At 35.9% G+C, this 13622-nt stretch overlaps 1 protein-coding gene across 2 annotated transcripts in view; it reads right to left on the bottom strand.

Moving 5' to 3' along the window:
* KLHL1 (kelch like family member 1) overlaps nt 1-13622 on the bottom strand; it is a 234295-nt gene that overhangs the window by 122368 nt on the left and 98305 nt on the right. For both annotated transcript variants that reach the window (XM_075046094.1, XM_075046095.1), the window contains one exon: nt 10079-10275. In XM_075046094.1, the coding sequence (XP_074902195.1) occupies nt 10079-10275 (197 nt within the window). The remainder of the gene's footprint in view (nt 1-10078; nt 10276-13622) is intronic.

Below are 13622 nucleotides of genomic sequence, written 5' to 3'. Positions count from 1 at the left end.
TCATTTTATGTTTCAATTAAATGAGACTGATTTTTTTTCCCCAGCATGTCCCAAGATAATTTCTTGCACATACTTAATTTATATTAAACTTGAGTAAAAAATCTCAAAAACTTAAATAGTTCTTAGAACACAAATTCACTTTTGAAAGTGCATGCAATGTGTACTAAACCCAGTGTTCTCATTACACTACAGTAGCTGCAACATTTCCAGTTGAGTAAACAATAAATTGTTCCAAGTATAAATACTGCTATGGATGGAAATGTCCTATTTCAAAAGTTTTTTTCTTCAAGTATTTTCCTCAAACTATTCCTTTTTTTTTTCCTCCAAGTGTTCAGAACATAATATAGTGCATTTTTAGACAAATATTCAGAAATATGAGTAACAATGTCACGTTCCAGTGTGTGACACAGACTCTTCCGTAGTCGCTCGAGTACTGTAATCTATCACAATATCCTCTTAGGCGGCTGGACAAATGTTTAAATAGGGCTTTTGAAGAAGCAACAATAAAGCACAAAATAAAACAAATTAAAAAAGTTCTGTTGCTGTCTGGAGTCACTCTAGTTTTCTATGAGCACTATCTATCCTAAGAAAAAACATCTTACAGATCATCCATTAAGTGTAGGATGCCATAAAGTCTGAACACAGCCTGCACACGTCTTCTTGCAGATTTATATTTGCTATTTACAGTGCAAGTAGGACATTTTGTTCAATAATATATTTTGGAAATGTATGTCTGACAGAGCATAAGAAACAGAAAATCACAGAATGCTTTAAAATTTCAGTGTGTTACTGCTAACTTGTTGCTAACATGCTACCAATAGCTTGTGGCTAATAAAAGTCAATTAAATGTTAGCTCTGGTAATCCCATCTGTTGCACATTACTTAAAAAATAAAATTAAAAAAAAAAAAAAAATCTGAACATTTGCTTCATGTTTATCCTGGATACACAGCTCATATCTAAGACCACTGAAAACATACAGGAGATACATTTAATAGCCTCATAGAATAATTTTGGTTCAAAGTGACCTCTGGAGGTCATCTAGTCAAACTCCCTGCTCAGTGCACATCTAAATAGGTCAGGTTATTCAGTGACATTTCCAGTCAAGTCTTAAATACCTCCAAGAGCAGATCCCCAAAACTCCATTGGTTGTTGCTTTTCTAGTATTTGACTACCCCCATGGGTTAAAAAAAAAATAAAATTAAAAATCTTAATATCCAATCGGGATTTCCTATGTTCCAGTTTGTGTCTGCTGCCTACCACTCTGCACCTCCAACAACAGTCTGGCACCATCTTCTCTGTATCCTCCAATTAGGTAGCTGCAGAGAGCAGTAAGGTCTCTCTTAGACCTCTCTTACTTAGGTTCAACAGGTCCATCTCCCCCAGACTTTCCTCATATGCTGTGTGCTCCAGCATCCAACCAGCTCGGTGACCTCCATGGGACTCACTCCAGTATATCCATGTCTCTTTTGTACTGAGGAACACCAAAGTAGACACTGCACTTCATATGTGGTCTCATGGGTGCCAAACAGGGAAGGATCACCTTCTCCAACTTGTTAAGTCTCACTAATACATCCCAGGATAGTGTTGGCCTTCCTGCTGCCAGGGTACATTGCTGGCTTACATTCAACTTGGTGTCCCTCAGGACCCCCAGGTCCTTTTCTGCAGAGCTGCTTCCTAGACAGTTGCTCCCCAGCCTGTATTGGAGCATGGGGTTATTTGTCCCCAGAATGCAGGACTTTGCATTTCCCTTTGCTGAACTTTGTGATGTGCCTGTCAGCCCATTTCTCCAGCCTGCCCTCTAAATAGCAACCTTGTCCTCATACATATTGATCATCTCCCCCCTGCCAGTTAGGTGACATCTGCAAACTTGCTGAGAGAGAATTCCATCCTATCATCTAGATCATTAATAAAGTTGTTAAGCAGTATTGGACCCAGAAGTGATCCCTGAGGAACATCACTATTTACTGGTTGCCAGCTGGACTTTTTACTACAGATCACAACTCTCTGAGCCTGTCTGTCCAGTCAGCTTTCCACCCATCTCATTGTCTATTTATCCATATGTCACTAATGTGATGTTAAGGAGGTCAAAGTGATCAAAACAAAGTATGATATGAAGTTAATAAAGCTGTTATCTGGTCAGTATCTATTGACCAATATCTGGTCAGCTATTTAAATAGTAGAAAGCCAACTGATGACCCTGTATATAAATCATGTTAAACAGCATATGCTGAAGAACTGTTAAATTACAGTACTGGAGAGTTTGCTTCCCTTACTTGTTATCTGACCTTAGTTAAAGCCATATTAACACTGAAATAATCCACTGATGTTTGAATGTACAACCACAACTCATTAATGACTGTCATCACCATCTACCAATATCTCAATAATATTTTTCTTAATTTGAATATGGAGTATTGTTACAATGTCTCAATATACTTCAGGATGAGCTGTTGCAAATGGAACTGGATAGGAAAGGTTTTACATATCACTCCTTCTCCACTCCATCCCACCAAGTTTTAACTGTGAAATTCTGTGGCTTAGATAATAAACATAACTAATAACATGATCACTGAAGCTCTTCACCATAAAAGATCATTAAAAAATTTGCATAAGGCACACACTTCACATAAATGAAACGGTTGCTCCATTTGCACTACAATCAGAATTTTCAGTAAGTTAAAGGGTCTATATAGAGTCAGTACACGTCACTGAGATTACTTATGTGTTTATAATTAAGTTTGAATAATGTTTTGCTGTGCTGGGACTAACAACCCTTGCAGTGTGAAGCACAGAACTGCATCTGTGAGAGACTAAACACCTTCTACCACTTCATTCAAAGGCACTTGCAAACATTCTGCATCTCCCAGGCTTGGAACTGTAACGTATGTCAGGGTCCTTTATATCGCTAACATTTTGGCTTGGTTACAGTCACATCAATCACTTTATTCATACACATTCTTCTGGTCATGGAAATTTTACTTATGGCCATCCTCCTACTCAGTGCATGAAAGTAATTTGAAGATTTTCCAAGTTTATGTTTAGCAATTCATCTTGGAATATGGTGAAACAGTAATGTGGAACAAGCTCTATCATCTCAATAGTCAAACTGCAGTTTCAAGATGCAATAATCACTGAGGTTCAAGTGAAGTTTCCTGAGAGGCAAAGCACTGACAGATTAAATAGTTTTATCTATAAGGTATTTCACTTTTCCATTTGAATCAATTGGGCTTCAGTCAAATGGCATGATACTGAGATGAAGAAACTGGTAGCATAACTTGGAATGTCACACACTAAAGCTCTATAAGCATTATCTGTACATCATAACACAAGCAGAACCATGTTCTTTACTGGAAGAGAGAAAGCAAACTACAGTTGTATTCAAAACCTTACCAAGTACGAATAAAGTTTTTAAGAATTTCCCATGCTTTAAAACCAAGCTGCAATTAGTTTTTAAGGACAAATATAACATACTTTTCCTCTCTCAGTATTTACTAATGTAGAAAAGCAGTTGTTACGAGAAGGGCTAATGGCACATCAAGGCCACAGAGTTCATTAAACTAGCATGGTCTATTAAAAACTTTCAGCAATAAACATATAATGGTTCAAAATAAAGTATATTATAAAAAGTCATATATTCTAAAAAGAATTGCATCCCAACAAGGTTGCCATCACAATTTCGAATTAGACTTTATTCTGTTTTATAAAAAGACAGATAAGAACATACACCACGACAAGTATGACAAGCTGATAAATTGCTGACTTTAGAGGTTAGCTTCCCTACATATGAAACCCCCAATAACTAGAAGAATAAAGAACTGTCACTAAAAATGCTTGTTAGAAGAATGCATTTGCTTTAGCTTATTAATATGTACCATTTTGCTGCTTTTGTTTTCTTAATCAGACTTCACATGTATTTCACTGTACTATCATATAACTCTGACAATAAATTAGGAATTTAAAGTTATCAGACATATGGCTTTGCAGATTGAAAATTTACAGAAATTGACAATCTAAGTAAAAGCTGAGTAAAAACTCAGATTGTAATTAAGAAGTACAGAAGTCTTAAATCAATAGAAACATGAATATTTGTGATGCCATTTAAATTAGCAGATTCATTAAAAAAAAATAAAATCACACCATAAAACACTGTCTGGGCAATTTCATACCTCAGAAATAAAACAAACTACATTAAATCTGATGTGTCTAAAAAAAATAAACCAATGAGCTGCAGTTTTGCTCTTATTTTTAACTTCTTGCTTCTAATGCTTTAATTTAAAATGTTGCAATCCAAGTTTCATTGATAAAAAGTACAGGGAATGCAAACAGCAATCTCCAACTTTCATTGTTCACTAATTTTTTATGAAGTCTACCTTCCTCTTTTCCCCCACCAGCCTCATAACTTGCTATTTGGCAAGTTTATTTTCTAAAGATTTTTCAAATGTTCTCTGGTTTTCCTTCACTACTTTTCTTATCTTCATTTCCTCACTGCCTTCCCTCCTCCATGCACACATTTTCTTTTCCTCACTTAAGATTTTACGTTTCAAAAGAACAATTAGAGATTTGACACCGAAGACTAAATATCTCAGTAAAAAACAGGGATATTATACCTCTGCTCATGGAAAGGGATACATAACTGTACAATTAATGGATTTTATTTCCATTAGAAGCTTTCTCCATGCTCAGCAGTGACTGCATTTTGAAAAAAGTTTGTCACATTTGAATTAAGTCTGGACATACCTGTGTCAACTTTGCAAATAAAAAATTATATTCATGGCTTCCACAGATTTCATGGTTGAGAGAAATTGAAGTTATTTAATGTGACAGAAAACACATGTTGGAAATGACGTATCTCCTGAAGTCAACAGGATTCTTAAACTCAGTGGTCTGCTCTTTAGCAGCTATTTCTTCTTCAATAGAAAGAAATTTCCAAACTCAGATGTCTTGCCCTCATAACGCATTATGTGAAAGCACAAAGCAAGATGATCTTAAATATAGATATATAATTTATTAACTATTTTTAATGAACAACAGTTTAATTTAGAACTTCTAAAATATCATGTCAGACACTAGGCAAGGAAATTTCTTTTGAAAAACGAAGATTAAAACATTTATGGAGATTCAATGAAGTAAACCATTTTGATGAAAATACATTGATTTTCATTAAAATGCTATTGTGAAGACAACTGTGAATGACTTTCTAATTAAAACTAATTGGTAGAGGAAAGCTGTAAGACATTTGCCAGGTACAATGCAGTCAGAGTTATCCTAAGGTTCCAGCACTTCAAATGAGTACCTCAAATAAGGGCTACAGAGAATTATTTTTTTTTTTTTTTAGGAATCAATTAATATTTAATTTCACCTATGCAGTTAACTAAAAAGCAAAATTATTCAAAGATGTGTTTTACCTTGAGTCATTATCTCAAAGTTATTACACATTCTATAGCATATGCCATGTCTATAAATCTATTTTTGCAAGATTATTTGAAAAACTTTGTCTTGCTCCCCATTCCCACAATCAGTGCAGAATTATTGTTTCTTTGAGGTTTTTTTACCTCAAAAAACTTTATGGTGCAGCACTATTATTTCTGGTCAGGCCTAGCTCTATTTCTCTATAGCATTATGGTTAGTATAATAAAAATTATTATTTTTTGTTTTGACAATTTTTGGCTACAATGTGTAAGACACATACAATGGGGTCAAAAAGAATTCCTTGTGCTTGATGTGGATATTTTTGTAGATGCAAAGAACAAGATGAAAGGCATATAATTTCAGTCATTACCCTCTCTTTTTCTTTACTTTAGGGACATCTGTTTCTACTCCATCTCACTTTTTCTTTACTTTGGGGACATCTGTTTCTCCTCCATTTAGCATTGTTATTTGTCCTCTATTAAGAACATGTTATGACGATTAGCATTCTAGAACTGGCTATTCAGATAATCAGCTATAATTCCCTATTTACTGAACTGATATATTATTAAAATACTCTGGCACTATAGTGCGAATTATCCAGAAAAAAACTCAGTACTTCTAAAGATTTGAAAAAGTGTAGAAAGAAATCATAATATTATTTCACTCTTCAGAAGACTCCTCTCAAACGCTGTCAAAGCTTCTCCCCCAAGTTTTCTCCCAGTAAGTGCTTTTCATATATCAGAGAGGTTAATTTTCTAACAATTCCACTATTTATATGATAAATAATTTAAGTAAATATTTAAGCCAATAAGCTAAGGAAAATTCACTTCACCTGTTTCACGTTTCACATTTTTATGGAAAAAATTATTTTTCTTTAGAAGGCAGAAACACCCAAACTTTGAAAGCTGCATTCACTAATCCGTTATTCTGACTACATATCAGAAACTTCTTAAGCTATTTATTTTCTATAGCTTTCAAAGAATGGTAAATTTTTACTAGCAAACGACCACACAATATGCCAGAGATAAGGGAGTACTATTATTTCCTATTCACAACAAACAAGCTTTTGCAATGACACCTTGGAAGAGGATTCAGAAAGCCAGAATTCGAGATACATCACTTGAAACTCTTAAAGAAAGCAACCTAAAAAGCTTTAAAGAAAGGGCCTTGAAGTTCTCTTGAAAGCATGAGATATTTTTAAAAACAAGGATTTTCCCATTCTTTTTTTAAAGAGGGCTTCCCCTCAAATCCTCTGCATAAGACAGGAGGAGTTTGTTAACAAACTCCCCCTTGCCCTACTTTATGTTTGCTGTCATCGCAGTCCATACTCTTTCCCTGGAGTCTGAAGGAAAAAATAATGCTTTCTGTCACCTTGGAGACTATGCATCTCATCTGCTTTTTGCTCTGCTCGTCACTTTCCTATCCTTTCTTCACATTACAAGGTCTCTCTGCTGTTCCTCTATCACACTCTGCAGGGTACCTTCCTTGCACTGTAGAAGTTTTTCCCAGTTATGCATGCGTGCAGAAGAAATAATCACTTTTCTCTTATGCAGAGTCGCTCTGATAGAGAGTGTTGTAGTCAAGACAGGCAATAAGGCACCCTTCCCCCAGTCACAACTAGTCATCCACACCCTTTAACACAGAACAGTAAAGCAAAAAGATGCGAGCTGCCTCACACCTAAATGCAGTAACACAATGCCTATGAAAATGTCATGCACTACGAAGCTTAACTTTTAGGATTAAACTTCAATCATGTACAGAAAAGAAAAAAATATTATAATTGCATAACTGAATAGATGTGATTATTTGTTTTTCCAGCAAAGAGAATGTGTGACTATCATGCCTGCTTGCAAATGTAATTATAGTTACATCACAGCTTGCTTATTAATTACAACTGACTTCCTTTTAGATCTACCATCTTTCGTTGGTGATTTTCCCATTATACGTAATTCAGATTGTAGTCCTGACTATTAAAAACAATAATCAATTACATAATATACCTAATATCTTAGAAATGGGCACAGATCTTTGTGAACTTTGTGATCAATCAGATATGTATCAGTCACAAGTCTTCAAACGTACTATAATGAGTAACTTCATTCACCGCAAAAATATATCAATAAATTGTTTCAAAGAATCATGAGATTATTTTTAAATCAAGGGTTTTCTCTATTAGGGTTTTAAATTTCTTTTTCATTGTTCATTATATTGTTTTTCATTCAAAAAAAATGAAAATATCAAAGTAATACATAAATCTAAAAAACATATTGATAAAAAGGTTCAATTTTTTCTTTATGTAAGTTTAATTTCATGACCCAGATGTTTTTAATTTTGTCAAACTATGAAGAATCAAATGGCTACTGATATGACTTAGTTTCTGAATAAGTAGCATATTTTTGCTGCATTGATTCTGATTAATTTTTAATATTAATACCATACCTGTTCTGTCAGGTGTAACTAGAAAAATTTAAAATATTGTCAGATAAAATTCTTTTTGTCTTCAACTTTCTGCCCTAATCCAATTCACAGATGAATAAAAGGATAGGATAATTCTTGAAACAAACAAACAAACAAAAAAAAACCAACACAAAACTTCCCTTATTATTGTTTCTGTGTGTCATGATTTAACCCCAGCCGGCAGCTAAGCACCATGCAGCTGCTTGCTCGCTACCCCCCACCTGGTGGGATGGGGGAGAGAATAAAAAAAGAAAAGTAAAACTCATGGGTAGACATAAAGACAGTTTAATAGGACAGAGAAGGAAGAAAATAATTATAATTATAATGATGATGATAATAATAAAAATTATAATAATAATAATAAAAGAATTGGAATATACAAAACAAGTGATGCACAATGCAATTGCTCACCACCCACCAACCAATGCCCAGTTAGTTCCTGAGCAGCAATCAGCCCCTCCTGGCCAAATCCCCCCCAGTTTATATACTGGGCATAACGTCACATGGTATGGAATACCCCTTTGGCTAGTTGGGGTCAGCTGCCCTGGCTGTGTCCCCTCCCAACTTCTTGTGCCCCTCCAGCCTTCTTGCTGGCTGGGCATCAGAAGCTGAAAAATCCTTGACTTAGTCTAAGCACTACTTAGCAACAACTGAAAATATCAGTGTGTTACCAACATTCGTCTCATACTGAACCCAAAACATAACACTATACCAACTACTAGAAGGAAAATTAGCTCTATCCCAGCTGAAACTGGGACACCATGCAGAACAATGATGTCGTGGTTTAACCCCAGCCAGCAACTAAGCACCACACAGTTGCTCACTCATTCCCCCCACCCAGTGGGATGGGGGAGAGAAAATACAACAACAGGCTGCTGGGTCGAGATAAGGACAGGGAGACATCACTCAACCAATTACTGTCATGGGCAAAACAAACTCAACTTGGGGAAAATTAACTTAATTTATTGCCAATCAAACCAGAGTAGGGTAATAAGAAATAAAACCAAATCTGAAAACACATTCCCCCAACCCCTCCCTTCTTCCCAGGCACAACTTCACTCCTGAATTCTCCACCTCCTCCCTGCCAGTGGCACAGGGGTACAGGGAATGGGGGTTATGGTCAGTTCGTCACATTTGTCTCTGCTGCTCCTTCCTCCTCAGGGGGAGGACTCCTCACTCTTCCCCTGCTCCAGCGTGGGGTCCCTCCCATGGGAGACAGTCCTTCACGAACAGCTCCAACATGAGTCCTTTCCACAGGCTGCAGTTCTTCATGAACTGCTCCAGCGTGGGTCCTTTCCACAGGCTGCAGTCCTTCAGGCACCAACTGCTCCAGCGTGGGTCCCCCATGGGGTCACAAGTCCTGCCACCAAACCTGCTCCAGCGTGGGCTCCTCTCTCCACAGGGCCGCAGGTCCTGCCAGGAGCCTGCTCCAGTGCAGCTTCCCACAGGGTCACAGACTCTTTCAGGCATCCCCCTGGTCCAGCATGGGGTCCTCCCTGGGCTGCAGGGACACAGCCTGCCTCACCATGGTCTTCCCCACAGGCTGCAGGGGAATCTCTGCTCTGGCACCTGGAGCACCTCCTCCCCCTCCTTGTTCACTGACCTGGGTATCTGCAGGGCTGTTTCTCTCACATATTCTCACTCCTCTGTCCAGCTGCAGTTGCTGTTGTGCAGCAACTTTTTTTCCCCCTTCTTAAATCTGTTCTCCCAGAGGTGCTACCACCATTGCTGACGGGCTCAGCCTTGGCCAGAGGCGGGTCCGACTTGGAGGCAGGGAATCTTTGAACAGTTTCTCACAGGAGCCATCCCGGTAGCCCCCTCCGCTACCAAAACCTTGCCACACAAACCCAATACCAATGACAGTTACAAAACTTCCCTAAAGCTAACGAAAAAGGAACCATGATTAAAAAGTATTCTAAAGACTTACAGATACCTTTTACTTTTATCACCTGTATGTGAACATGCATCTAGTTAAGGCATATACTGTTCTGACTCAGCAGACAGTGCATTCATCATAGCATGCCTATTTTCATAATTTCATTGACACTGAGAGGCATTACCATTCCTATGGTTTCAAAAGGGTTACTTATGTAATAAAGTTCCATACACATACAGAACAATTTCAAGCCAAAAACTAACAATATATTTTTACTTACAGAAGATACAGAGGATTCACAAGATCATAATTTAGATATTCTGAAACTGCCTTACCATGGTGTAGTTGTGAGCCACGTTCATAAGCTCTGTGCATCCTTGTGCATCAGCAAATGCTCGTATTCCCAGACAATTGGATGGGTGCAAAAGCTTCATTAGAAAATGGCAGCAAACCTCTACTACTTGTGGAAGCTGGAGGAGGCAGGCAGCTGCTAGAAGATTTTCAATGGTGTCTTCTTTCAATTCCAGGCAGCCTAAAAAAACGATTGATAACACATGCAAACTTCTTTATTTGGTGTTTACAAAACATGCAGTATCAAAAGATCTTTTATAAATAATCTTAGGTCTATATAAGAAAATCTACAGAAAAAGTGAATAGAAGGAGGATTAGTCTCTCTGACTGGACACCTCACTGACCTGAACACTACAGTATTAGAAACACTTCTTTTTAAACTACTGTTAATTCAACTATATAATAGGGATACAAAGAGAGACTGTAAAGTGTGGAAAGGAAGAGGAGACTTGGGAATGATGGTTTTGTTTCTATGATGAGACTAAAATCTGAGTAAGTCTCTGGATATCAACCAGGCTGTGGGGTTTTGTTTGTTGGGTTTTTTTTTCATTGAAATTGCTGATAAAACTTGCATTATCTTCAGTGATACAGAGCAAAACTCACAGCCATTTACCTCCCTGCAAAGAATTAAATAACTGCCTAACATAGTATAACTAAACCCATAAAAATATCTTCAAAATAGGGCTTAAAATCTTCAAACTTCATGTTGCTTATTTGTAATGTGACTTTGTGATTAACTATATCAGAGTAACATATGGGAGGCCTCTCTTAGCACATAGTTCTTCTAAAAAACTTTATTATTAGCTAAAAGAACATATATGGATGCATAATATTTATCTTTCATTAATACTTATATTGCACTTAATTTTGTAATTTCACAAGACATTATCTTTATCTGGCAGACTGATACAAGATAGAATAAAATAAGCTTAAAACATTATTTCTTTTAGTGAGGAATAAGCGTCATTCTTGTCATCATGCTCCCCCCATATTCATTTTTAAATGATTTTTTTTTTACATTAGTATCTCTTACAAATCTTGTACATTAATAACTTAAGAAACTATAAATTAGAGATCACAAGGATGTCTTGGAGAACCGGCAAAAAGAATAGGAAATTAAAATGTGTAAATATAATATAAATTGTAAGAAACTAACACTTCTGATTTTAATTTGCTGTGCTTGGAAAGATCATTTCAAACTGTAAGAGCATTAAGTGTATATTGATCTTTCTGTTCAAAGTAATATAGTTCAACAGTTAGATAAACTCACTCTTTTCCCTACACAAATTTTATATTTGTTGTCACATAAAGAGAAATCTACAAATCTTAATAGTTCTATCACATGGCACAGAGGAGTTCTAAAATCCTAAACTTCACAGAATGCCATTGAAAAGAAAAGCTGCTTTATATTGCAATACCAAACCCAAAATACAATAAGTATAACACTGTAGATCTGACCTTCTCTCCTTTCACTATATCTGGAGCTTTTAATATAGGATGGAAACTGGGAAGTTATACTTTATTGGATTTAGTTATAATACATCCTTTTGCAAGGGTTAGAGCATCAAATCAAGTACACAGCATAATATCAGTGGTTTTCCTTTGCTTATTTTTATGCTTTGATTAATGTTGCATTAAGTTTCTTTTTATGTTATCTGACTTTTTCTGATCATTTCTGTCTACCACACGTTTATGCAGTGTGGTCAGAAAGCACGCTCAGCAGCTGATTCTTGGTTGACCCATATATTTATCAATGTCACTCCCACATTTGCTGCATGCTTGCAGGTAACGACTTGCTCAACACACTATTTATTATCTAGAATATAGTTCCACTGTGTCATGTGGAAGCTATCAAAAGATAGTTGTTTTCAAATAAAAACTGATCATCCCAGTACCAAAAGGAAGAAAAAAAAATGTGCAAAACAGCTGTGAAAAGTAGATGGACTGAGAAATGTGCTGATGGAAACAAAATTAGAAAAACGGAGATTTAAATCTGCTTTTCTTATATATTATTTATTTTTCAAGGATGAGCTTGAAGAAGTCTTTGGCCCTACAAAGCTGATCCAGGTAACGTTTACAGAATGACGTAAGAACTGAAAGAATCACCACCCTTTATGAAGAAAGGTAAAAGTTTTTTATCACTAAATGTAGCCTTAGGAGAAGAACCCAAAGGAAATAGTTGAAGCCACATCTATCTATTTATTTTCAAATTGAAGATATTTTCTGTTAATTTTAAGGAAAACTAGTACTAGTAGGGTAGTAGTTGGGAACTAGTAGGATTAAAATAAGTTTAAGTCAATAAAAACTATGATCTGTTTTCTAAATTACATATTTATGTAACCAACATGATCATTTTAAAGGACATCCTTCACATTTTAATGGAAGACTCTGAACAAGTGTCTGCCTTACACATTAATCAAGGGAGTAAACATATAACGGCTTCTGGGAGATCTGGAGATATGAATACACTATAGCTTGACTTATTTTTAACTAAATTCAGAAACACCAATTTACTACTTAATATATCTAGGATAAGAGCTAGAAAAATACACTCAGCTTGAGTTAAAGAGGAGTTTACTGTTCTTTATTTCAGTAGTGTCTTATCCTGCCCCCCCCCCTTTTTTTTTTCTTTTTTTTTCTGCACAAACATGGTAGGAAGTAAGATAGGGCTCTCCAGGATCCTGCTTTTACAAAGCATTAGCTTCAATGATAGATAAGTATCTAATCCATCTAAATGCTTTCAAAGTCTTACTTATTGTCATTTTTAAACATCAAGACACCTTCATGAATTTGGTCACAAGGGCTGTATTCACTTTTTCAGAAGGGTGCTATGACATTTTTATGCAAATTCTTCTGAGATATCAAATGTTCAGCATCGTCAGAGTTTGAAAAAAAAGCTGTTAAGAGGCTCAGTATATACAATGTCAACTCCTCAGACAGTTTCATATTGACAGTTAGAAGATCCAAGCATCTATTGAAAAATGTTTAATAGGATATTCAAGGGGGCATTAATATTACTGCTTCTTCAATTCACCTCCCCTTCACAATTTTAGGCAATAAGGAGCTTGCACAAGTACTTTGGTCTGCGCAAAACAAATTAACCAAAGCTTAAAATCTCATTTTGTATTACATTAATTAGGATGAAAAAATATATGAGAAAAAAACAATCAAAAGAACTTCAATGGATTCTAATTGTTATTCTAAATTACTGGTTTAATTGTGACAAATTTTATGTGCATTGCTTCTGCAGAAATTAAAATGCCTGTCTTTAGGATGTGTTCTTATAATGAATACATAAATTTTATTACCTCATTACCAAATGTGAAGCAGAGATAATATATAAAAATTCCCTGATATCTTTATTTTTTTTGCTAAATCTTTTTCCAAGTTAAGGGACAGTTTGGGGATTTTTTCCTTTTTTTTTTTCATCATATCTTTTACTTTTATTCCTTCTTTTACTCCTTAGGCTACACTGTTGCAACTAATTTTGTGTATAGGCAATCACTGCATCTTTGACCACCTTTGCAT

Source organism: Buteo buteo, chromosome 14 (genome assembly GCF_964188355.1).
Source record: "Buteo buteo chromosome 14, bButBut1.hap1.1, whole genome shotgun sequence".
Taxonomy (NCBI): domain Eukaryota; kingdom Metazoa; phylum Chordata; class Aves; order Accipitriformes; family Accipitridae; genus Buteo; species Buteo buteo.
The sequence above is the reverse complement of the archived record's forward strand: the minus strand, read 5'-3'. Positions and strand labels throughout refer to the sequence as shown.